Here is a 27,130-nt window from a genome sequence, read left to right as displayed (position 1 = left end):
TGTTGGCTATGTAAGACACAGAGGTGGGAATGAGGTGGGCAGCCAGGGAGGGGAGGGGTGGTGGACATGCTTGCCATCTTGTACTGTGAGAATTTGATCCCGCCAGGTATACATACGGGCTTTCCCATCATCTCTAATGTTTGTTTTTCTTACTACGGTAATGGTGAAAACCCTCCTGCAAGTCTGCACAGAAATACTGCTCTTTCCAAGCTGCAATGGCTTGTCCACACAGCCAGGCTGTCCTCCCTCTGGAGCTCAAATGTGCTTGCTCCTCAGTCTAGTTGAGGACAGTGTTATATAATCCTCTCAGTCCATAATTTTCCTCCAGAAAAAAAAAAAAAAATCCTTTCTGGAAAACACTGGAATTGCAGAAATTGAGCATATACTGTTGCAGTGAGGCCTGAGCAGCTTGCAGAGTGGAAGCAAGGTTTTGCTTGTGTGTCTGCTCACAGCACACAGCAGTGCAGCACAGCGATGAGACCCTGCCAGCTTCCCCTGCAGCAGCAGCCCCTGCTCCTTCGCCTCGTGCACCATTCACAAGCAGACCATGTTTCACTGTGTCAAGTATTTATCATCCAGTTTAAAAAACTGTCTCACTTTTCCCGATCCATATCCCAGCGATTCACTTATCACATTCTTTAAGTGACTTTTTTGTCACTTACTTGCACCTTTGAGCACGCGCACACACACACACACACACACACAAATCAGAGCTAGTAATAAGTAAAACTATTCCTTCCAAAACAGAAATTCATTCTTGTCAAGATTCCCATCTATAAATATCTTTGAGAAGGACAGGAAAGTTTAGCTTGGCATAAAAAAGTGGGCACTGTGAGGAATGTCAATTTTTAGTGCTACTAGAATGGGCCCCACAATGGATGCATACCATGGCTACGGACAGCCCGCCCAGAATACGTGTCTCTCCTGTGCCTGACTGTGTACCATGACCATGGATTGGGCATGGCTAGTAGGCAAAACCCTGCGGAGAGCTTCAGGGTGCTTCAAGCAATCTGACTGGCTGGGCACCAGGGTGCAAATTCCTGAAAAAAACAACATCTACAGTGAAGTGACAAAAACACAAGGCATTAGATGAGAGCTGTACAGCCCCGTGACAAGGGACACCCCTTATCCAGAGGCATTTATCATCTAAGTAAACCCTGTCTGGGGGGATGTGGGCCAAGCAGTGACTTGCTGGAGTGGAACTTCCCTGGGTTGCTGGGTGACAAGGTCAGGCTCCCTGAGCCTCAGTGCCAATCACTACTCCTAAACTTGTTTCTTTGACTTCTTAACTTGCACCTACCGCCCCCAGAGACAGGTGGCCCTACACCACCTGTAATCAGCTTGTTATGTTTTTGGCTCCTTCTCCATCTCCCCTTACGAAGTTCTTCCTTTCCTGATGGTCAGCACCACCAGGAGAACCAGCTGTGTATATACTGGCTCCTCTCTCCATTTCTTCCCACATCCCCCGAACTGTGCTGTTCCCACATCTGCAGGAGGCTTCGGGGCAGGGCTGACCTTTGTGGCTGTGGCTGTGTGGTGGAAACGGCTGTTTCTCTGGAGGCTGTGGCACATAGATACCCCAGATCAGGTGTCATTTCAGCTACACAAGCGCATCATTTCATCCACACTGCGGAGCTTTACTTCTCCAAAGGAATCACCACTTTCCCGAGCTGCTGCCTCAGGCACACATCAGGGAGCAGGGAGCAGAAAGCTGAGGATGCTTTTATTCCCTGCACACCAGGCATTAAACCAGGGTCTGTGATGGGGAAGCAGCCCCTCTCGGTTATCACCAAGGCCCCTCTCACACAGGGCCCCATCTGGGGTGGATGCCGGGCCTGGCGATAGCGAGGTCCTTAGGTCAGACCATTCTTGAACAAAGCCTCCTATCTCAGCTCAAAATCCTTTCCCATTCTGTGTGTTTCAAACAATGCCTAAAGAGCCAAAGCACTCTGGAGACACATTTGGCTGCTCTGTCTGCGGCTGGTGCTAAAAGCGCCGCTGACACCTGTCAGGGCGATAGCAGAGCTGGCTTCCCAGAGGCCTTTCCATGAAACCCTCCGAGGTTCGGCAGGCAGGAGCCAGCCTCCCTCCGCCTTTATCTCCCAGCTGCTCTGAGAGGAACCTAAGGTGTGGGAAGGAGGCTTTATCTCTGTGAGTGACAAAATGGCTTGAGTAAATAAGCTACCAGCCCAGGGAAGGCCCCAGGCATATTTCTGGGGCCAGTTTGAACACCCATAGCTCACAGGAGGAGCTGACTGAGGAGCACAAACCTGCCTCACATCCCACAGAGCACAGCAGGACTGCCTGCACACAGCGGCACACACCCGGCTCCCCTGCACAGCCCACGGCACAGAGCGGGTGCCGCTCACAGCACTGCCCCCAACCAGCACATCTGGAGCCGCGGTGAGGAGAGCAGTCAGTGGAGATGCTCCCCCATCCCGGCCTAGGGCAGGGCACGGGGCTGGTATCACCCACACTTGGGCCCCTTGGGACTGTGAGCAATCCCAGAGATGTTTTTCACTGGAAGCAATGTGCCCGCCTGCAAGATGAGCCAGGTTCCCCCATGCAAACCCCTCCACCACATGCACGCTGCGTTCACACAGCACCGTGCGGAGTGGGACAAGGAAACATCTCCCATATTTCCTTTCAGGCTCAAACCATCCATCTGCCTCTTTTTTCCCAAGTGTGAAACCAACCCCAAGTCCCATCTGAACAGAAACAGCTGTGCTGCATGCTGACGGATGGAGGCTTGGGCACATGCTGGCCTCCTTGTCATATTATCCACTCCAAGGGTGACAAATATCAGCCCACAGCACACAGCAGAGGACGGGCAGTGCCACAGCAGAGCAGCCATGTCCCTCCTTTAGCTCTCTCCCAGCTGTTTGCCTCCTCCTCCCATACGAGGGAAACTGGTGACCAGGGCCTGGGTCAGGGCAGCTCTCGGAGCAGCAGGCGGTCCTGCCGTGCTCTGATTATGTCATTGGAAGCCAGAAAGGAACCCAGGTTTTTCACATTTTTTCCCCAAATGTCATTTCCATTAGATCGTCTGTTTCAGCCAATTTAAGCTCTCAACAGAATTCCCACCAAATTTTATATCAACTATTTTAGGGAAGGGTTTAAAAAAGTGAAAGAGTTTGACTAATTTTAAACCCAGCTTTCCCAGAGGACACTTAACAAAACACACAGTGTCTAAAAACCTTTGCCGTTTCGAAGAGTTCAAAATAACATTCCAGAAGGGATCTTTAGAAAAATATTCCTGCACCGGTCCTGCTCCCGCTGCTGGGCCGGGCCGCTTTGCTGTAATACACTTCTGTTATTCATTTAGCTATCAAACGGACATTAACATTGAAAGCACAGAGTAAAGGAAGTCTAACTAACCTGCTACCTTCTGCTTTCAGAACATTTAGGGGATGCTGAAGGGGCAGAGCTGACGTTCACTGGGAGCGGGGCTGAGCTTCCCCTGCTGCTGGTTCTGCACTCTGTGCTATGCAGGCCAATGGGCTTTTGGATGTCTGCTCTCTCCCCTTCCCTAGTAGGAAATGGACGCGTTTAGAAATGGTTTTATTAAAAGAAAGTAGGAAGGAGGCATTTATGTCACTCTCAGTGTTTCTTGTAGATTATCAGCTGTTGGTCTGGGCTGCTCATCAGCTCGGTGGCACATTGCCTGCTTGGTGACCCCTGACGCTCAGGTGGAACAGCACGAGCGCTCTGAGCAGCCAGCCAGCTCCCATCCCCCCATCACTGTTCTCCCTTCTAGAAGAAAGTTCCCAGCATGCATTTTCTGGGTAGCAAATACAAAGTGCTGTCTCCAGACAAACCCAGTACTCAGGACTCAGAGACTGACTCTTTTTTGCAACTGCATATTAGACAGCAATGACAAAGAAACGCCAGCCAGAGGAATTGGGTTTGTCCCATTGCATATTCTTCAGATGAGGCTGTCACCAGCACATGTACTGGTGATGGCAGGCATTTGAGGCATTTTGCATTTGCATTGATTTGCCTGGTGATGAGTGTTAGTGACAATATTAGATGTTTTGGAAGGAAAATCTATTTTGTCTGTCTTATTGCTAGTTTTCATAGAGTGGTTGCCCTTCAAACTAAAGCAACTAATTCTTAAATTTGTTGTTTTAAGAAAAAAAAAGAAGCAAAAACTAAGATTTAGTATATTTGAGTCGACATAAGCCCTGAAAGTAATTACTAAAATACTAATGATAGAAGTAACTCATTACTTTATTTTCATTAACAGCAGACAATATTTCTTTTTGTCAACAAAGATATTTCAGATTTATTGAAACATAGTGGGATACGTCTAGGTCTTAAACATACAAACAAACTATAAATAGTTAGAGAAGATAAGAAAAGTAACTTACACAAATAGCCTAAAATTAATACAGAACCCAAGGATCCTTCCTTGCTCCCTGGTACATTTCACATTTCCAGATGTGCCTGGATGACCAGTTGGGGATCAGAGGTCTGAGGCTGCATGACGTGAGGTTGCTCCTCAGACAGAACAAGTCATAATAAATGTCCCATGGCACATCCACTTTTCTATCGTATTCCCTGATCTGAGTCCTAGAGTCACAGAATCTTCATTGTTGGAAGAAACCTGCAAGGACTTCTAGTCCGGCCATCTACTTACCAGCCATATGAATAAGTACATGACATTCCATGGAGGCATCTTCCATTTCATCTTTCATGAGCCTGTCCTACCTGCAGACCCTTGTCAGGCAGTTTCATTTTCTAAGCGTGGCTTCAAACAGTTGTCGCTTTTGCACATCTGATCCCGCTCCCATCAGCACTGCATTGGTGTAGATGTTATGGTGTACCAAGGACCTCACTGTCTTTGTTGACCTTCACATTATTTTCTTGGGAGTTTAGTCAAGAGAAAACGTCTTGTCTTACAATCTGTGATGTTTTCCTGTAGGAGCTCTCTGACCCTATCTGGTTGCACTGCACAGAGACTTGTCATACCTTGGATGTGAACAGCCTCAACACACATAGTTATTATTACCTCACATAAAGACCTCAAGACATCACCTGAGACCTTTGTCAGGAGATCTAGATTTATTAGGCTTAATGGCAGCACTTAGTACAAGACACTCCAGGTGAATTTTCTACTGGCTCAAGTCAGGTTACAATTCATCACAGCCTCACTGTCCCACTGCCATCTGGAATAGTTGCCAGGCTGATGAATGTGTGCTGGGCCCATGAGAGTGCATAGGAGAAGAAAGACATTCAAGACGCAGTTAGCTGCTTTGGTTGAAGCCATACTGGCCTGTTTTCAATTACCAAGTTTATTTCCAGCAGTTTATATCTATTCACCAAGTTTATATCCACTTAAGCTTTCCCATTGCTGTATAATGACTGCCAATTTTGTTCTCACTGGAACAGATTGCCCAGGGAGATGTGGGTGCCCCATGCATGGAGGTGCCAAGGCTGGATGGGGCCCTGGGCAGCCTGGTCTGGTGGGAGGTCACCAGCCCACAGCAGGGTGGTGGCTGGATGGGCTTTAAGGCCCCTTCCGACCCAAACCATTCTGTGATTCTATGATTCCATGACAGTGTTGGGCCCACAGAAGGACTCTGCCATTAGCAGTCAACTTCACAGAATTTAGGCTGTAACTGTATGGTAAACATTAAACACTTCCCTCTGGCCGTGATAAGATCGGGCTGAAGCAATACCAGCATACCTCACACGGCCATAGGAAGATGATGACAGGCTGTCCCAGCTAATGGAGCACAAGTTGGCAGTACCTCCACATCTTAGTTCTGTTAAGTCTTAAGACTGACAAGCTTCGTGCTTTGTTCATAAACACCACAGCTCTTTTAATGTATCTACATGGCCAGCTGGAGTGGATTTTAGAAGAGGGCTGAAGAAAAGGTGAGGAGAAGGCAAGACAGGGCTTGCTGCACTGTTCATCCCAGCTGCTTGTTACGTTGGTTATAACATAAAACTATGTTAGGAAAACAGGTTTTCCTGACCTTTTTCCTTTACATGCTTTCTAACAGCGCTACCCAGTACTGCTTGAAATCAGTTTCCACAACTTCATACCTGCTCATTTAGCAGGTATGCACTATATCACAGTACTGCCCTTGTTTCACCAGGAGTCTTTGGTCTTTATAACTTTCTCTACGCTCCTCTTCCCACACTGTATGGTGACCAACCTTCCCCTCTGTCCATTAGTCCCTGTACAAAAGAGAAGCTGAACTCTGGACCTAATTTGGAGACAGACACATTGGGAAGGATGAGTATGGATCTCACGAAACAGCAGACCTCATACTTTGAAGAGAGCAGACCCTTCTTACAGTGATGCCCAGAGCCCTTCCTCATCCCTTCCACCAGCTTGAGGACAGAACGGCACAGGTCAGGTGTAGACTTCTTACAGAGCCTCTTCCTTCCTTGGAGATGGGAGGCTCCAAAACCGCCTACAGAACTTTCAGGGAAGAAGTGAAAACATTCATTTCTAAAAGCAGATTTGTAGAAAATAGGATATTGTAAAAACCAAGGACACAAACCTCCTCTTGGTTCATTTTCCCTCAAAAGAGGCATGAAAATGCTTTTTAGCATCATGTGAATAATTATTTTCTTTCCAAGGGTTTGCTCTGCATCTGCGTTATTACATTAGGTCTGTGTTTACACAGTATTTCAGAGCCCTGTCCAAATAACTTTCCCTTTGTTTATGTGTCAACAGTAGGAAGCTCCCTGTTACCATCATTTTCCTGCTTTCTTACTGCAGAGGTATAGCTGCAAGGCCATGCAGCTAAGTGTTTTGAAGTGCCGTGCTGCTGCGTCTCTAGCAGTGAGTCTATTCCTCATCACCCAGAGGAAAAAAAGCACCATACTTAAGTCTTCATAGGATCTACCTAGCATTGCTTTCTGTTTTCATAATCTTTAAAGCAGTAGGTAAATCTGAGGATTACCTCAAACCTGCCCAGTTTGACTTTGTGTTTTTGGGGGTTTGATTATCTTGGAAGAAATTTTTTTGAAATCTCATGTCAAAGAGACCCTGAGGTGTTTTCCAGGGGGAGGATCAGATGGGGAGGAGTTTTTGGGGGGGAGGTGGGAAACTCCACTGAGGCCAGCCCTGTCCCAGCAGCAGACACTGAGCAGCCGCTTGCTTGAGCACAGAGCTCCCTGCAGAGCCTGTGCTTGCAGCAGGCGAGCCAAGGTGCAAGACAGTAGCAGCCTGAAATCCTGTAAATAAACAACAGGAGCAGCTCACAGCGCCCTGCTCTCACCACGGGCTGCTCAGCAGTGCTGGTCTGGCTGCTGCAAGGGACACGGTGCTCTGCATGGAGCACAGCAGCACCCGGCGCCCAGCGGCTCTGTACACTGTACCCTGACATATCTCAAAGTGCTCTGGATGAGGCAGGGCCCTGCAGAAGTCTCCGTTTTTGAGCATCACCTGGGCACAGAGAGGTGGACAGGACTCGTGTGAGAGAGCTGGGGTAAAAGAAGACAGGGCCTTCTGGGGCGTTCTTGCAATGGTGAAGGAGCCCAGAGGGCTGGGAGTGGGGCTGGACACCACGGGCAAACACGTGCATCCATGGGCTCCTGTTCTGCCCTGAGCAGCCTCATGCACGCTCATAAATTCTTGCCAGAGACCCTGGGCTGAAGGGGCACTGAGGAATTTCTACACTGTGACAAGTCCAGGCTTGGACATGAGGGGTGAGCAGCAGCAGAACAGGGAGCTGGCAGCATCTGTGGCAGGGCCAGCAGCTGTGTGAGAGCAGGGACCCAGGGAAGCCAAAGGGAATCTCATCCTGAGCAGCTCAGGTGGGATCAGCATCCATGAGCCCCTGTGGCTGAGGAATGCCTCTGAGCCCAGAGGTCACCTGGGTGGGGACAGCTGGCAGTGCTGCCAGTGGGGTCCTCCAGGAATCTGACAATCAAAGTGAAATTTGGGATCCATCTGCACCCTCTTCCTTGGCCAAGGCAGGCAAGCAATGGCACAAGCTTCAGAGAAATAATGCATCTAATCCGCCTGAGTAATGCTAATGCAAGCCTCTTGATTAGTGTTTAGAAACCAGGCAAACAATTGATTTAAAATAATTGGTAAATTATGATTAAATAAAAACATTTATACAAAAGAGTTTGTCATTGATATGGTTAAATAAATATTTGTAGAAGTAACTTATACTTGGCCCCGTGCCTGGGCGATGAGCTCTCTTGGGCTGGCTGTGGTTTCATTTTAATAAAGACCAGAAGGCATTCCAGAAATACATAATGCTCCCAACCCATCCGATGTATATCAGGGGCTTTAGCTCTGCTCACCCCGACCAGCTTTGCACCGCTGGGCAGAGCCTGACACAGTCCCTGCCTCAAAGCACACTTCTCACTTAGGGCTGGACTGCAGAGCTTGGCGGGCAGGAGGAGGGGATGTAGATGGAAATGCTCAATTCACCATCACTGCCCTCCCTCGCTGCAGCAGAGGTAGGGCTGGGCAGGCTGCTTTGTAGTGAAACCTCAAGATTTAGAGCTGCTGCGGGACTTATAACAATACAGCCTTTATCTTACCCTTCTGGTGGGAGTTTTCCAAGTGCTTCGTGGAGGGGTTAGCCTCATTATCCATTGTTTAGAGATAAGGAAACAAAAAAGAGACTGTGACTTGCTCAGTCCCCCTGCAGAGGGAACAGCACCAGGCCACTCTGCTGGACGTGAATGCTCAGACACCTTTAGGTCTAAAGTCAGATGGTTTCTGCTATGCCTGGCCACAGAGACCCTCCCGCGGGCTAACAGGGCTTGTGCAGCCCCTGCAGACACCCATGTGCTGCCCAGCATCATTCTGCAGCATCTCAGCACTTGGAGGTCAGCAGAGGCAGTCAGCTGGGAGCTCCAGAGCTGACACTGCCTTTGCCATTGCTTTGCTCCCTTCCCATTTCCACTTAGCCAGCAAGCCACCAGAGCTCGGGGCAGGCGCATTAAGCACCTGCCTGCATCTTGAGCTCCAGCAATGCACTGCTCAACCTGACAGCATGTTCACAGCTCACAACAGCATGTTCCCGTCCCAGTGCCACCTGTCTGGTCACCTTCCTGGGCAAACTGGGCTTTGGGCCTTTTGCTCCCCACCACCTCTGTCCCACCATGGCCCTGAGATGTGGGACGGAACCACTCCCTGCACACCCTGCTCTGTAAGCACAACAGGCAGAGTTTTACAATCAAATATTTACGCTAGTAGAAAACATTTTACATAATCTTTAAACAGCTATGTCATGTCCCTATTTTCATTCTCTGATCTTTCTGTTTTGAATTGGGATTGGAGAATTTAGAGCATTTGCAGAGAAGTAAATATTATGATGAAAACATCAGACAGCTTCATAGTAGCGTTAGTAAAGTGCAGAAGTATTTTTGTGTTCGTGTTGTCAATTGCATAACATCTACCGGACCTTCATAAATTAAGAGACCTTGCTTGGATGTTTGTAGCATTGTGATAAATAGTTCACAGCTTGAATTCAAGCTGTCAGAACTGGGAAGAGCTCATGACATCTCCAATCTGAATTCCTGCCCTCGGGCTCACTGAGGACACAGAGAGGTGAAGGACCAGCCACAATGACTGGCAGTGGCAGATCAGCCAATTTAAGATAGGCAGAAGGGAAGGAGTGGGCTGCGTGGGACCATCCATGCTCACAGCTCCCAACTGAAAAAATCCTAAGCTCTGGGCCAAGCCCTCAGCTAAGACCAAGCTAGGAACATTCTGAGTTTTTCCCTAGAGGTCACCTCTGCTTCACAGTGACAGAGACACTGCGGCTTTGCTGGCTCACACTCAGAAAAGCACTGCCTGTCCCAGATCATGGACAGGAGTATCCCACTGCCATATGAGACCCATAGAACTTCTTCTGTTACTCTCAGTAATGCAGTAGACAGTCATTTGTTTGCAGGTTCCAGAAGGTCATGCCTAGAAGCACAACGGAACTCTGCTGGGGCAGTCTCACAGGAGGACGTTCCAACCTGCCCTAACTTCAGTTGGCTGCACTGATCAGGGTTTCCATCACTGGGACCTATTAACAGGAAGACCTGCCCCTCAGCCTCCCCATGGAGCTGTAGGGCATTAGAGAGAAGTGAAAGACAAACCACGCTCATGCTCCTGGAGAGAATGGTGTGCACAGACATGGCAGGGCACCAGCTTTGAGGAAGAATCACCTGCATGGACAGTTGTAAAATGTCTGCAGGACCTTTTTACGTGGCATTACATCTAACTCTATGCCCTGTGGTGAGTCTGGCTTGCTGAATTCAGGAGCTGCTGACACCACCACCAAGTGGCATCAACACCCACAGTAGCTGGGTTACACAAGCAAAATGGCAGGTGCAGGCGGTGCAGGCTGCAAGCTGCTTCTTGGGCACAGGGCTGGCTGGCTGGCTGGCTCTCCTGTCCAGTGCACCAGGCAGAATGGATCCCTTGCACAAAGGTGAAATGGCAGGAGGCAGAGCCCAGACTCATCTGGCAGCACAGCCCAGGCTGGGATCTAGGAGATATCACTGCTGTAGCTGCTGCTCTGCTGCTCTCAGACCTGCTGGACTCGTGCTGCCCATGGCACAGGCACTGTGTCACACACTGATCCTCTGAGTCCCCTGGGGGATCATGCAGAAACATCAGCTCCTTTCGGTCTTTTTCCCACAGATGCAAATCTACATAGAAACAAACAATCTGCTTTAAAATAAATCAGTACCATAAACAATAGGGTGTGCTGGGAGATTAGAAGGGACTGCTTCCTGGTATCTGGTGAGCTGATATCCTTGTGGCTCTGGGGTGTGACTTCTCAGTTCAAAGGAATTCCCTACCGTGAGTAATTTATGCTGGTATTTAAGGCTCCTTCACTCCTTCACTCACTGAAGTCAGTAAGACTTCATTATAGCAAAGGTGCCTATGGAAGTGCTGGAAACAGGAGAATGGGAAGCAATGCTGGACTTAGTATTTGCATACCTACAGGCTTGTTTCATATGCCAGAGTGAAGTGGCAGCAGTGGCCGTGCCGGCTGTGCTCAGAGCCGAGCAGTGCCATGGGGCAGCACAGTGCCTGGTGGCAAATGGGCTCACACACACAGGGGATTGGGCAGCATGAGCTCTGGAAACACATGAACACGTGTGGAACGGTATATGCTCTGTTCCTATGCTATCAAAGGCAGATAACCTCCGGGCAAATGGCTCAGTATCTGTGTCTGATCTCAGTTGCTGTGCACCCTCCTTGTCTCCGGTCTGAGATTTACTGGGGACAGCTTACCTCTGTTTCTTGAGGTTGTCAGGGATACATGCAGACAGGCTGACTCTCCCATAATGACCAGTGCAGGGGAACACCATCTCTGGACTATGAATTCAGCAGCTGAGTCAGCTGTGGAGACAGGTCCTCTCCTGGAGGTTGCACCATATTCGAGAAATGTGGACAGTGACCAGAGACTTTGTGAGGCTTGGAGACAGGTTTTACTGGGCTGCTCCCCAGGGGTGGAGTGGTTGGGCAAGGATGGGAGGAGAGCACATTGGGCTTCAGATAATTCTCTGAGAGGATGCCAGATGGACAGGTGGCCGTGGGCCACAGGTAGTTCAGAGCCATGTCTGATGGAGCGCATGAAGTGCCTTGCTTATCCCTAACATGTGTGCATCTTACCTGTCTTGTTTATCTTGCTGGGCAAGGGCAGAGCTCTGCTCTCATTTGGGATAAACAAATGGCAGACTATTTAAAGCATTCCAGGGAGAGAGGAACAGCCATTGCAAGCATCACCAGAAGAAATGAGGAAGGACAGGGAGCAGGGGTAACATCTCCAGGGATACCAGTATGCTGAGGACCGACTTTCCTAGCACTGTGTCTAAGGAGCTGTTGAAGTAGCATCAGAAGGGACTTCAGAAGAAATTTGCCATGAGTTAGCCAATGAGATCTCTGCTCAGACACCCCCAGCTCCAAATCTGTTTGTAGGAAGTGGAAGAGTCTTCCAGGTTTGAATGACTTCTAAGATATGGGAGTAAATGGTCATTTTTTAACACTAGAGTGTGGTTGCTGACTGTGGAGTGACAAAAGAATGTGTGTTTGGAGGGGACTGCTCAGCAGAAGCACCACTGAAGAGGGCTGATGATTCAAAAATGACCAAAGCAGTCAGAAGTAAATCTTCCTCCAAAGACTTGCAGAAGACTCTCTTCATGCTGAACACATGAAAGATAACACCAGATGAAATTCAATGTCAATAAATGCAAATAATTCATACAGTGGGAAAAAGGATCGACCTCTGTGCATCCCCACACTTCTGAGGCCTGCACTGGCAGTTCCAGATCAGGAAAGAGGGTCACTTCAGACTTGAGAAATGTCGTCCCCATGTCCAATGGCTACCAAAGTGAGTACTTCAATGCCCTTCTCAGGAGAGCACAGAGGGGACTCCACCAGGTGGCTCCAACACCTCCTGGTCGGGCATCTGTAGGGAGAGCAGCACCAGGCACCAAGGTTATCTGGAAGAAACTATGGTTTAACCAGATTGTGACTTTCCAGGTGAAATCATATGCACCAGATGAAGCACCTTCATTAGATACTTCAGTCTTTGTGCTTTTGTCCTTTCTGTTTTTAGTGTCATTCAGCAGAGTGCCCCCACAAAGAATCTGGGGATCTGGGAATTTAAGGAAAGGACAATGATAGGCCAGCAGGCTTTAGCTGATATATATGTAGTTTTCAAAAAGGGGGAAAAAAAAAGAACCAATGTAAGCTGTGACAGTCTTTTCCTTGATGAGCTTGAAATGCCCCAGAGGAGGGAAAAAAGCCGCAGCAGCAGCAATCAAGCACAGCCACTAGCCTTCTGGGCTGGCTTTCATATTTCTAATGAGCAATTGTGAGAATTAATCCAGTTGAACAATCTCTATAAATCTAACTAAAAAGCTTTATCCCAGATGGTACGGATACCACCTTATACGCTTACCACTGCACACATTCAGAGTGACCCAGGCTCAAGGAACCTGTGCTTTTTGCATGACTCCATCTCTCAGGCTTCCGTACTTGGGAAGTTTGGAGGTTTTACCCTCTCTTCAGATCTGAAAGTAAAGAATTTACTTTCTCTCTCTCATGCTCCCCAGTTGGGTCAGGTAACACCCAAATCTCTTGAGCCTTCTGGGATTTGACTGAACAGTTTACTAGCTGAAACATTAATGAACATACTGTTCATCCTTTTCCCCAGTTGATCATTGCTCAACTTTTCTACTTGCTCTTCTTGAGCGTTCCAGACTGTCACTCATTATAATACCTTGCTCTCTGCCTTGGAACAGTGCTGAGTTTTCACCACACTCACACAAGAGACCAGGTGAAAAGTTTCCTGTAAGTCAAAAACTGAATATTCAGATTGGTTCTGTTTTATCCACTACTTCATATGCATCTCCAGACTTCTGTGAAAAGTTATGGTATCATCTCTCCACCCATTTTTATGTGTCCATGCTAGAAAACAGAAGTACTTTAATCACTGGGCGAGTCCAGCCAATGAAGGATGGAGAATCACGAGGAACCTGCAGGCACCAGAAGGAGTGTGGGTACCTGAGTGGGGCTTTCAATGGCAGGGAGAGTAAATCCTACAGGAATTTGCAGTGAATTTCCACTGCAAGAAACTGTAGCCTGAGGCTATGGGTGTTGATAAGCCCTGTCTTGTCCTTAGGCTGTTCATGGTGTGGTTCTGTTAAATGGTGTCATTTGCTTCAGGATGAAGTGCTATTCATCAGGAGATCTCCATCAGACAGGACATTTCAAGTAGTGAAACAAGCATTAGGCAAGATTAGTAAGGAATAAACTCCTGGCCAGATTGCTGGACAGTACAGCAGGGCTCTGTTTCCAGAGCTCTGTTTCAGATCTGTGCTTGGACATGAATTTGTTTTAGTGATTTTAAAATCCTCTCAGACATTAAGAAATATCAGAGGTACTATGACAAGGAAGCCACAGGTCCAGCTCGTTTTGGGAATCAGCTCAGAACATGGAATACATGATGGCCAGGAAACCCAGCACTACACAGTCATCAGTGCTGTGTGGATCTAAGCAGGGCTGCTGGGGCTACGAGGTACCAAGGGTCTTTGGCAACATGAGCCTAGGGGTCTGCAAGCCTTGAAATTTGTATCACCAAACCAAAATGCATAACTGGACTAACAGAAACTGTAGAACAGTAGCCATGGAAGGAAGGGAGAAAGGAAAGGAGAAAAAAGAGAAGGAGAAAGAAAGAAAAAGATAAACACCCATCACATCTGAAGAAGTTTTCAGGTGGGATTTTATGCTCTACAAGGATAGCTTCCTGCCCAGGTGAGTCCCATGTGTCCTCAGCTTTTAAGACTTCTGTTTCTAGGGAAAATGTGCTGTCAGTTCCCTCTCTTACATTTACCTGAAGTGAACCAGACGTGGGCTTGGGAAGGGGAACCTCAAAGGATCTGCACCACTTTACTCAGCATGTCTTCTGAAAGGTTTTGTTCTGTGAGAGAATGTTTGGTAGGTGGAGATGCTTCCTGCCCTGCAGCTATGTCCAGCTGGTGGCTGAGCCCAGCCTCCTCAGGGTCACGCTGCTCATCTGTAGCATGGGAAACCTGGATGATGATTCAAACCCTGCCTCTTTTCTTTGGCATTATTCTGAGTGCCACAAGTAGGAGAACAAGAGGATTTCTCCTATGCACCTGCAAACATCTCAAGAAGGCAATACTGTGGGCACAGCCACGTGCTGACAAAGGTGGGCACAGAGCAGTGCAACTCTGGCCATGCCTGTACTGCAGGAGGGAAATGCAGCTGAAATGCTTTCTGCTTCTCCAAGCAGTCCCTGGGTCCCCGGGAGGTTTGTGCAGCTAAACCAGGAGGTTTGTGCAGCTGAAGGTACGCAGCCCACCTGCAGGAGCTGGATGAGAGACAGCAGAGCACAGCGGCACCTCCGATGCTCCTTCTTCTCTCTGATGGAGAGGGCACTGCCACTCGTGAAGCCATGCCCAGCTGCCAACCCTTCCTTGGGCTCAGAGGGAACCCACAGCCCACACAGCGCATAGAGGTGCGGGGCCCGTCCCGCACCACGCTGCAAAGAGTTAAGCCTTCGCTCTGTTGATATTTCCAAGCAGCTCCGAAAGTCCCCGAGACAGGGAGAGCGCTGATTGGCTGCGTACCGGCCGGTAGTAATTAGTATCAGATATCAAACTTCTGTCTTTGCTAAGACCCTTTCCGATAGTCGCTGCTCCCCGCTAGACGATGACATCAGCCAGGACACCCAGCTGCTGGTAGTAAACTCTGCGCGGGAGGAGGCTCCCGCTAGCGAAAAGTTAATTAGTTCAACACAGCACAGGGGGAGCAGTTGGTTTCTGTGGAGGGTCAGTACTGGATGGGACCAAATCTTTCAAAGCCACTTGCTGCTTCTTACCAGCCAGCTGTAAAAGCACCCAGAGGGTCCGGGAGAGCTGGATGAATCCTGAGCACTAGCCGTGGCCAGCTTTTCTCTTTGGAGGAAGTTAATGGTTTAAGTGAGGGGCGTCTGGATCCGGTCCCCAAGACACCATGACACTCCTGGGGTCTGAGCACTCCTTGCTGATTCGGAGCAAGTTCAGATCAGGTAGGGGAAACCTCCAGATTTCTCTTAAAACTTCTCTCTCTGGCAAGCCGCAGCCACAGACTGTTTTGCATTAAATGTTTGGAAGCAGCATGCGAGCAAAATATTCAGGGGGTCATAGAGCTGTCACAGCTTTGCTCTTACAGAGGCTATTCTGCAAGTGGAGAAATTCATCTTCCCTTCTCTCTGCTTCTTTCTTCTTCTTTTTTTTTCTTCTTCTTCTGGTTTTTCATTGTCTTCAATTTATGCCTGTGGTTAGTTTTGGCAAAATTGCACTTGCCGGGTCCCCTGCCCTGACCCTACATTATAGGATTTGGGCAGGAAGCCAGAAGGGCATCTGTGAAAAGCAGCATACGGAGCGCTGTCTGTCCGTCCCAGGTGCTCGGGGGCTGCGGTGGTAGCGGCGGTGGGTACGGGCCCGGCGCTCACTCTGACATGCAGGCAGCTGACTTTGTTCCATTAAAGTTGTGACTAATTGGAGAAAAATGAATTTGAAGAAATGCGTCATTTTTAGAAGTAAAAATAACAAATGGAACATGAAAAGTATTTAAAGTGACATCATCAGAGAAATAAAACCAGAGCCACACAATTGATCGCCACTCTCAGAGGGTTTGCGAGTAAAACATGTCTCAGTCGCGTAGGGCAGGGGGAGCTCCGCTAAGGGGCTGCTCAGAGGACGCTCAGCACGAGTGAAGGTGAGTGAAGGTGAACTATGGGACGGTCCCTTCTAAATCAGACCCTCTGCTGGATATTCATGCCTTTATTCGCTGGCTATATTTATAGTAAGTATGCTATGCTTCCGAGCGGGTGTCTCATAATGTTTGTTAACGAATATAACATACTGTAATATTGACGGAGCTTGCTTCAGTCACAGGGGCAAAGTCCTCGCTGTGAAGTTATCAGTGGGGATGTTGGGACAAACCAGCTGCATGTGCCCCACGCGATGCTGTGGGGCAGGACGGGGCGTCACGTTGGCAGATGGTCTGGCATGTCAGCCGTGCCGCATGTGTGTGTGTGTGTGTGTGTGCACGTGTGTGTCTGCGTGCCTCCTTGTGCACTGCAGATAATGAGATTGGAGATTTATGACACTGATGGTAGACATGAGTGGTGTTATCAGGATCTCTTAGATAGCTGGGTGGTCAACTTAAACTTTGTTTTCTCAGCAAATGCAAAGTTGGCAGTTGGTTGAAAACCTAAGAGTGTGTGTGCAAACACGAGTGTCCTAGTTTGGCTCAATTATACAAAACTTGGGTCCAGGGCTTTGGTGTGGTTTCCATATCACTCTGATCTTACATTTCATTAGATTAAGTCATTCCTTAGATTTTGTTGGTATATTATGTTGTGTTGCTGTTCATTTGAAAAAAAAATCTGTAACAATTCCTCCAGCAACTACAAAGCAACACTGCCACCTTTCTGAAGCAAGCAGGATGGGCTGCACTGTGTGTCCCTGCATTCTTTGCAAATGAACCAGTATTGTTTTTGAGGCTCATTTCTGCTTTGTTTGTAAGCTGGCTTTATTGTGGAACCAACAGTGGGATCTCTAAACATATTTTTCAAATGATTCTTCAGTAAAAGTAAACTTTGTGGGTCACTGCGCCCATAAATTCTCGTGCCTTTCAGCATTTCTGAGGCAGTCAATTTGTGGGGCATTCTTTGGTGCATGACTGATTCCCACAGCTGCCACTCCTCACTATTGCCTGGTGAAAGACAAGATTCCCATTCGACGAGATTTCTCTGCCTATTTGTTAAGGTCGAGTCAGGCCTGCCAAGATCCCCAATGCACAACTGCCCTTTGCCGTTTGCATTGCCGCGGCCATAGGAGTGCCAATAGATCAGTAATGCTGCCGCCTTCTTTGGATTTTAGAAGCATGGAGGACAATGGAAAAAAAAGCTAGCATAATGTGGTTGAAGCAGTGAAATCTCTTTTACATAAGTCTCTTAGGGACATTTTTCTCTGCTGCCCCTGCTCCATGTGCAGCCTTGGTAGCTGCATACCCCAGAGTGACAGCAGGAAGTGAGGAAACAGCCAGGGGGATGCAGAGCTTCATGGTGCATCCTTGCTTTGGCAGTGGTCTTTCACAGGCAGGTATGAGGCTCTGCTAGCCCCCCGGGTATTGACAAGATTAGCTGTGCTCTGTGACTCATGATAAGTCAGAATCTCTCTTGAAGGATCCCATGTTAATGTCATTGAAGGCTGGGGTAAATCTTAATAACCGCATTTTTGTTGTTTCTCCATAGTTTGCGTACACTGAACAGCAGAGTCATTTGTGTGCTAGAGAGTGCAAGAAATACATGACATACTTGCTGTTTCTTCATCCCAGAATCTCCTTGATATCTGTGACACACAGCAGGCAGATAGTTGGGTATAGAGGTGGCAGTGAGAAGGTGGTGGCATGTGGGTGTCCTTCCTGGAGTGCTTTGTGGGTGCCTTGCTTCCATCCAGCAGCAAGAGCAGCACAGAAGACTTTGCCCAGGGAAGGCCGGGCTGCTGGAGTTGGCGGCTTTTCCACACAGTGCCCTGTAATCCTCCTTCAGGCCCGCAGTGTTTCCTCTTGCTCTTGTCTTCCCGGTGGCCTGTAGAGAAGGACCAGCACAGCTGTGCTATGCGGAGAGATGCGGTTCGCGCAGTGCAGAGCACCAGGAGCTGCTCCAGAGCAGCCAGATCCAACCACCAGCATGTGGCAGGCCGTTAGGTTTCCTCTCCCCTTCCTCCAGGATTTGTGTGCGTGTTTATTTTGTCTATTTTTGCCAAAGATAAATATACTGATCTGAGGTCATCCTGACAAATTTTGCTGGAATTATGATTCTTCAAGCCTGCCATGCTATTGCATGTGCTCCAGTTGTCAATGGGATTGCATTAAATCAACCAGAACATTGAAGGGCTGTTCCAGAAAGTATTTAACTCTTCCCAGAGACAATTATTTATGTGATCTTCTGCTTTGAATACAAACCAATTGTGCTCCAGACGCAGAGAAGTGTTGTCATCAGACAGAGCAAACAAAGCTGGCGAGTGCAGAATTAACCTTACCTCTGACCTTTGCTGTTCATTGATAAGGAAAGAGAGTTTAGATGGTATAACAACAGTGGCAGTCCAGATAATTGGTGGAAAGTGGAAGTGTAACACTATAAACATGTCTCCATGTGCCGTACAAGGGGTAATATCCATGCCTGGTTGTGGACGCACAGATGTGAATGTTTAACGAAGACTTGCTTGCCTGTATAGAGGAAAGAATTAGACCTTGAGGTAAGATGGTCAAGATGGGAGATGAAATTATTCTGTCTGCCATGGTGGAAGGATTTGGACTGAAATCTGCAGGTTGTTAATGGCAGAAGACAGAAGGTCTTGGTAGGGTGGTAGACTGGATGTGGGAGTGGAATCTTCATTTTTCAAAGAAAATGTGTGTGCACATATTTCCTTTCCATTCGTTCAGGTCACAGCCAATGCCTATGTTCAGACCATGGCCTATCTGTAGCTGATAACAGTTTTGTGATTTCATAAAGTTTTTGTACAACACTGACTTGATTATAGACCATTGTTGGGTTTACGTTATCATTCCAGCATCTTGTACCTTGGTGTTTTAGCTGTCAAAAATCTGTTTCTCTGTCAGTTAGGCATGTGTTACAGCACAGATTGAGCCATACCTCACTGTGCTTGAGGAGAAGGACGTGCAGACTGCTCAAAGGGAGGCTGAGGGGATCGTCCCAAGGAAGACTGGTGACAGCGTGTTCTCGCAGGGGTTGGGTTGTGTGTTGTGATGAACACAGCTGGTTGTTCTTTAGTGGTCTCCTGTGCCTTTCTGGTGACATCTGATAGTGGTGGGTCTGTGCTTCTTGTCACCCAGATGTAGTCTTTAGACTCTTCCAGTTCTGGGCCTGGATATGGGTTTTGAGATGCTGTTCTCACTGATATAGCTGAGATTTCATTGTGGTGATGTGTGGTCTCCCAGGAAGTACAGAAACTTGAGGAAACACATCCACTCCCAAAGCACTGAGCATCACATGTAGAGGCAAAGCTGGCTGCAAGGCAGCTCCTGGCTGGGAGTGGCTGACGACAGCTGCCTCTTCACCAGGGCTGTGTCTGCCAACTTCTCTGCATACATGAATCTCACACAGGTTGTGTCAGAGGCCTGGAGATGTGATGCTACAGAAAAAAAAGAAAAAGAAAAAAACCCATTCACTGAGTGCCGGCTACCAGCAGAGCAGGGAGTCCAAGATCCATGGGGAAACTCAGGGCAGCAGGCCCTAAGCTGCTCTGATGGATCACTGCTTTGCTCTGCTTGTGGTGTCAGCCCAAACCCTGGCTGATTACCCAGCTGAGAGTGCTGGTGACTCCACATTCATCTGTGTACAGCCAGCATGGCAGGGCCTGGTGTTTCATGTTTTCTCAGCTGTTGTTTGACATGCAGCTAAGCTGCCGTTGCTGCTGCTGCTGCTGCTGTTGAAAACAGGAGTCTCTCCTCCCCATCAGCCCATTCCCAACCCACTGCCACTTCCCTGGTGTCCCAGCAGAGCAGTCCTCATCCTGCACCCCACTCAGCTGCACTCATGCTCCTAAAAGCCCAGCTATGGGGCCAAGGACGGTAGGAATGAGCTGCTGGGTTGGTCAGCAGAGGTGACAGTGTCTTCACTCTTGCTTTTATCGGTATCACTGCCAGCTTCAGTTGCTGGTCAAACTACTGGTTCACATCTCAGCTATGCAGATGAGCAGAACTGGCCCAGTGGCTCCAGGTGATGCAGGAAGCAGCAGGAAACTGCCCAGCTGTCCCCTTTGCTAGCAACACTGCATCAAAGGAGGGTGAGAGCACAGCAATTGCACTGGTTGTGAATGCAGCTTCCAAACAGAGCTAAGGTGCTGGTGCAGCCCAGTCAGGAAGCCAGCTTATGGAGATCTCACTTGTAGCCATGTGCAGGAGCTGGGAGGGTCTGCCAGAGATGGGGCCAGGTGCTCAGACAGACATCAAGATGAAGTGGCATCCCTGCAACCCCACCTGGGCAGCTGTGAGGCTGACCTGAGCCCCAAGCAAGCCTTGTGCTGCCTCAGGATTTCCAGGGAACCAGCTCTGACAGCCACAAAAGTGTTGGTGGGAAGGGACCTCTGGAATCCTTGCCTACTGCTGGCTGTGATTTAACAATAGCCAGCCATGTCTTCCTCTTATGAGCCCTGAGCCCACTACAGAGGCCTCTGTGTGCCTTCTGCCAGGGTGCTCTGCATGCTTTTGCACGTGGGATGTTCTGATGCAGGTGATGAGGCCCCTGGTTCATCCCATCCTGACTGGCTGCTGAGATGACATACGTTAACCTTCACAGCTATGCAATCAGATGAATCCTGTGCCAAGGCATGCAGGAGTCACAGCTATGGCAGGAAGGCCCCAACAGCTGCAGGCTCAGGCCACAGAGGTGAGCAGCCACTGCAGACTGAAGCCAGATCTGCCTGCTCCTGGGAAAGGTGATTTGAATGGGGCTTTTCCAGAGCATCTGTAGTTCAGGCAAAGTCCAAGCTGTTCTTTTTGCTTCCTAAAGCTCTGAGGTCACCTCCTGGGGAGGAGGATGACTATTGCTAGCGAGTCACAAGCAGTGATCAAAGTGGGGTCAGCAGAGCCAGCCATGACTGATGCCCAGAGGGCTTCTCAGCACCAATGACATAAGCCCTCCACAGAGAATGCTTCTAGAAGCTGTGTCACTAAGTGGGACTTTGATCTAGGACAGAAGAGAAGGATATTTCTAACACAAAAGGATCATGAGTAAAATAACTGGTTTGGTTCTGACCTGCCTTGCATTGTATAGGAAGGGATTTCTCATCATGGGGTGCCATAGGAGCAAGCAGGGTTGCTGAAAAATATGAATATTCATAGCAAAAATCATTCCCTTATCTGGAAAGTGACAGCAACCTCAAAGTGAGTCACAGGCTGCACTCAGAGCTCATGCCTCCAGACATAGCAAAGGAAGAGCACTGGAATGTGGCTGGGGTCAAACACAGCTTCAGTGAATTTCGCATCCTCTTGATGAAGCAGCTAAGGGGAGATTGGCAGGATGGTTCCAGAGGCTCTTCCAGTCTGGCTTTTAAGCATTGTTAATCACAAGAGAAATATGCAAGGCTAAAACCACAAGCTGCAGTTCTCAATTGGAGGCTGCTGGAGGTAGTGGCTGCTTTTCGTCTTCCTGCAGAGGTGTTCAGTGTTACTGACTGACACTGGCTGTGACTATGCTTCTTTCAGATGGTTTGCATCAGAATTTGGAGATGATCTCTTAAGATGCCACCACCTTAGAGTCAAGGTGTGCATCCTACTGAGGAGATCCGTATCTGAATTAACATTCAGTGGATGAAATGACTGCTTCAATTCATTGAACTTGGGCTGGAAATGGTTGGCATTTGTACATGCTCATCTTCACATTATCTGTTAGCTTGCCCTGAATAGACAAAGCTGGATGAACTTTTCCTTCTTTACCTGTGATTTAAGAATGGGCCAGCAACTCTGTAAGTTCAGCGCTGAGGATGGCTGCTTCAAGGCACCAGCACTGGCTGGGTACCAGGGGCAATGGGAGGGTTCAGACTTCCCCAGCAGCAAGGTTTGCCAGCATCTTCTAACCATCAGCTTCACCCTGGCATAAGGAGAACTGCATATGTGCGTCCTTTACCAGGTATTAAAGACTACACTTCTCCCTCACAGTGAGAGTCCATCATTGGAGTCCTAAAAAGTGCTAGAATTTAGCAGGCAGTCATCTCTTGTGAGGCCTTCACTAAACACTTGCTGTGATTGTGAGACAAGGTTTGTACAGGGGACATGGAAAAGCGACATGGAAAAGTGACACGCAATGGCATTTCAGGGAGCCTTGTGCTTTGGGAACTTCTCTGGAGGGGATTGCTTTTCAGCTCCATCCCACAGCCCAGGGAAGCCGTGTTGTAAACATGAGCTATTGGCAGAGCTCTGCAGGTTGCTTATGAGGACAAAAAAAGCTGTTCTTTCCTCTCTTCCCCTTCCAATACCAGCTCTCAGGGCAGCTAAGTCTTCTCTCTGGTGCTATGCCAGTAGGCAGGAGATAAACATGCAGTTATATTGTGATTGTTGGTGCCCTTCTGCAAGCTGTACATCAGGAAAATATGGGAATTTCATGTTTTACCTTGTAGGAGAGGAGATGGATGCACATGTGTTGATCTTTGTGGCAACAGATTTACAAAAACAGAGGTGTAGACTGCTGTTATCCTTAAGTACCGGCAGGGTTCCCTAAGCAATGGATGATCTAACTTTTGCAGGCCTGGGCCACAAAGATGTCCATAGCCTTGCACAAGGCAGGCTGCACTGTGCTGATTGGTATTTGCATGCAGTAAATACTGAGCAATACTTCAGGGAATCTCTTCTTCATTAGATGCCTCCTCAATGCTCTACAGCTGAGGTCATGCCTCTAAGCCACTTAGTGACCTCAATCAGTGGTTCATTCCCATCTATCCAGAAAGATGCTTTGAACAGTGGTAGGTTCATGCGGAGATGTCACTGATTTCTCCTCACCACATTTTCTACTCCCTCTCAGCCCAGTAAGCATATTTGCATGCAGAGCTGGGCTCTGCACTGCTGTCATGCCTCTGGGAGGGTGATGAAGCTGGAAAGCTTTACTCGTTGTCACTGCTGGGACAGGAGAGAATCTCCTGGTTATAAAGGTATCAGGAGAGGTCCTTAGGCTGTGAAAGAAGAGCCCTAGTATAGCAGAGCCAGTAACACTTGGATCAAAGCTTCTGGTAGCAAGGATTCAGCCTAAGGGTAGTTAACCCAAGAGTCCTGGAGAAGTGGCTTATTATAATGCTGAAGAACAAGCACATGCAGTATCTATAGACTTAAAAACCTCCTGGGAACCATAATCTGCTGGCTTAAGTCTCCCACCGTGTTCTTATGGGTGGTAGCTGTGGTGCAGTATTAGTTACAGGTGCTTCTCCCTACTCTCAGCTCCATCCTTTCTGCTCTTAGCAGGCAATTAAAATTTATCTTATACTCATGGTGTGCCACGGTCACAAACAGCAGAGATGGCATCTACCCCTTCTAAGGGGCTTATGAATTTCTGCATTAGGCAGAAATTTAACAGTTTTGAGTAGTCACGGGAGCTGATCTGGCTTCCACACCAAACCTCATGCACTCAGTCACAGATACTCACACCATAATACAGAGGAGGTAGTGATAGACTTTCAAACCCCATCTTCTTCCCTGCCAGCACGCTCTGCCCACATGCAGACTCCCTTTGAGCTGAAGTAATCAGGCAGAGATCAGTGTCGGGGGCACCGCTTGCACCAGATCCAGTCCTATCCCTACCATCTGTGTGTAAAGTAGGGGCTGAGTTGGTGCAGACTGTGCAGCCCCTCCCTGGCTCTGCTTCTTGGCTGCACCAAGTCTGGCCCCACAGCAGCAGGGATCCGTGCCAGGTCTCAGTGCCACACAGACCCCTGGAACATCATCCCTGACAGACATACTGGTACCTTAGGAAAATCCTGTGTCTCTTCCTGACACTCTGTCTCTCGCAGTTTTGCAGCTACGGCTTCAGCAGAGAAGGACCCGTGAGCAGCTGGCAGACCAAGGCATCATGCCACGTGAGTACCATTTTCTGCCTTTTTCACCCACCTGTGGATCTGGGGGTCAGTGTTCCTCCTGGGCACTGCTGGGATGCTCTGTGGCACCAGCTGCCTGCTCAGATCCCCAGTGCTCTGAGCAGATTGCTGCTGAGCTGGGCTTTGCTTCCAGCCCGGTAACAATACTGTGCTCTGTGGTGCTTTAGAGTGGTGCTCAGCATTTGCCATGCAAGATACAGTGCTGCTATTCAAACTGAATTTAGGATTGCTGCTTAGCTTACACCATCCAAAAACTGAGCTGCATAGTGCCCTGTCCCAGAGGTCACAGTGGCAAAGCAAAGCACTTTGCAAGGGCAGAGCATCTCACATCCTCCTGCAGAAGTCAGGAGCTGCTGTGGAAGGGTCAGACCCACAGTACAGGGAAAAGTTGGAGAGGGATGCTAGAGTTCAAAATGTGTGTGAATGAAAATCCCCTTCTGCACAAGCAGAAACCTGTAGCATCTGTAGAAACAATCATGAAACCTGTAGCACTACTGAAGAAAAGCTCAGGCCCCATGTGCATGAATCTGTGATGATCTGGGTCCAGGTGAAGGACAATCCTGGAGCTTTCCATCTTATCATGGGGGTCTCTGCTAAGATCACAGCTTTCCAGAAGCTGTGCCACGTTTGTCTCTTCTGGCTAACCTCAAAGACTGTGATGCAGGTTTTGTTTAACCAGCAGAACAAAAGCTCTCTAGGATCATGGTTCTAGCACTGCCTGCTGCACCCTGCTCATCCCTCTGCTGCCCCTCTCTCATGCAGCTGCCTTCCTAAAAGACCCTGTTGAGGGAGCTGGCAACAGATGCCTTCTCATTACACTGTTGCCAGCATCAAGCATTAAAAAAACTCAAGCAAGATGATAAAAATCACATCTGTCAGGGTTTTAGGAATTATAAATTAAAGCTCTTCTCATTTTTCCTGTTTATTTCTATGGGCATTCAGATTCTGTGCTGCCTGCCGCCAGCAGGCAAGCATTTTAACTGTGGGACTCCGGGAGCTGGAGATTTGAGCAAAATGTTGTGGCATTTGTGATAAAATTTCAAGCACTGGCAATACAGTCAGTGGCCAGAAGTATGTCCAGTGTCTCCAAACCTGCTTATTTCATTCTGTACAAGTGGTCACACTCAGTGTGCAGCTTACCCCTCTGCACGTGTACAAACACAGCAGTTTGTGTACCTGATGCTGCGCTGCAGGGCTGGGCACGTGGGGCAGTTACTGACAGCTTCTTTACCCTTCCAGCTTCTAAGCTGTCATTTTACAATCTGCTTTCTGTTCAAGGAGACCATTTCGGGAAGCATGAGCACAGCTCAGTCACTAAAAATATTTTAAAAAGAGGCACTTTTGCCATTGTAAAAGCAGACATGCAGAATCCAGCTGCTGAATTTAACCTCAGGAGAAAGTGTAAGACGCTGGTGTTGGACAAGTGGGAATCCCAGCCAACTTCCCTGTGGTCTGGGCATGTGCAGTCAGTTCTTATGAAAAAGTCTTTGTTTAACTTCCCATGTCCTGTCAGCTCTGAAGAGCTGCAGATGAGATGGGCTGTAAGAGCTGCACCAGGGTGGGATATTGATTCATATCCATTGCAGGTGGGCAAGAAATGAATATAGATGGTTGTGAGTCACTGTGGTTGAGAGTAGCTCATCTGGAAAGAGAACAGAGGGTCATTGCTGGTCTCTGTGCTGAGTCAGGTTTGGTGCCAACCTAGGAACACGTGCTTGATTCCATGTTGCAGGTCAGGTTTTATACAAAAAATGTCACATTTTCAGCTCATGCAGTCACAAGACTAAGAAACTTTGGTTTTTTTTAACTGATTCATTTTATATAGAAACCACAAAAAGAGGTGAAAGATTAGCACTGGATAAAAGCCTTGAGGGCTTGCTGAAACCCTTGCTGATGACCATCCACAGAACCTGCTGAGCTGTTCAGCAGTGTGGATTACAAGCACAGTAAGAGTGAAACTTCAGAGGAACTGAGAAAGCTGACTTGCTTTGGGTACTGAAGTCAGCAGTTCAGGGTGAAGTAATGGTGGTACCTGAGCAAAATGCAGTTAGATGGATGTCCTTACCTAACCAAAGCCCGTTCTGTGTCTGGTTTGATTGGGCAAGATTAATGCCATCAGAGCCTTAGCTCTCTTCCTTTGGATGATTGTCTAAGAAATGTGAAACCTTCAGATGGTCCCATCACTGGAGAAGGCAGGAAACTGCCGAAAGGAGGCTGCTGAGGGGCAAAAGGCAGCAGTGCTGCTCTTCTGGACCAGGCTTAAAAGTGAACTCTGATGGTCAGAAGTTTGCAGGTTGCACATTGAAAAACTGGCAGGCAGACAATAAACTAACATAAAAAGCTCTACAAATAATGACAAGCACTGACTGGTAAGCAGGGGCAGCCTCTGCGTCCCTTCAGTCCCATGAGTGTGGGGGGAGGATGCATCCGAAAGCAAGGGAAAATCTATGTTTACTGAGACAAGACCACATTCCTGATGCAGGTATGTGTGCAGGTGAGAGCAGAACTTGTCCTGTTCTTCAGGCTCACTGAGTGAGAAATTCTTAGCTCATGCAGCACTGTATTACTGAACTCATGTCATTTTATTGTCTTAGTGAAACTGAAACTGGCCAGGCAAAATCTTTTAATTCAAGAGCATCCTTCTGCAGATGAGAGGGCTGCAGGGACAAGTGGGGATGAAACCTTCCTGCATCCCGACCCAGGGGCTGCCCCAGACCCCAACCAGATCTGCCTAAAGGGAAGAGGTGGCAGTTTGCATCATCAAGGATTCCTCAAGGAAAAGTTCTCCCCAGTGCGATAGGATACAGAAATAGCTGTGCTTGAAGTAGGGACCCTTCTGCTGTATGCAGCCACCACCTCATCCTCTGACTTGAGCCTTACAGTCAGTAGTCCTAAAATTATCAACACCGAGCACAGCTCTGCCCTGTTGCCTCCAGACCTCAGCCATTTCAAGCTGCCAGGCCATTGCCTGACGAGGAGTCTGAATAACCAGTGTTAGCAATGTCTTCATTTGTTTTTT

At 48.3% G+C, this 27,130-nt stretch overlaps 1 protein-coding gene across 12 annotated transcripts in view; it reads left to right on the top strand.

Annotated features, from left to right (window-relative positions):
* The window catches only part of MYOCD (myocardin), a 221,651-nt gene that overhangs the window by 171,424 nt on the left and 23,097 nt on the right, over positions 1-27,130 (top strand). For 6 of the 12 annotated variants that reach the window (XM_052688156.1, XM_052688160.1, XM_052688154.1 and 3 more), the window contains one exon: positions 24,028-24,093. In XM_052688156.1, coding sequence (XP_052544116.1) covers positions 24,028-24,093 — 66 coding nt within the window. Of the gene's footprint in view, positions 1-15,136; positions 15,525-16,064; positions 16,304-24,027; positions 24,094-27,130 lie in introns of those variants that run through there. The other 6 variants (XM_052688158.1, XM_052688164.1, XM_052688161.1 and 3 more) reach the window with 6 other exon arrangements.

Source organism: Tympanuchus pallidicinctus, unplaced genomic scaffold, assembly GCF_026119805.1.
Source record: "Tympanuchus pallidicinctus isolate F22 unplaced genomic scaffold, pur_lepc_1.0 scaffold23, whole genome shotgun sequence".
Classification (NCBI taxonomy): Eukaryota; Metazoa; Chordata; class Aves; order Galliformes; family Phasianidae; genus Tympanuchus; species Tympanuchus pallidicinctus.
The sequence above is the reverse complement of the archived record's forward strand: the minus strand, read 5'-3'. Positions and strand labels throughout refer to the sequence as shown.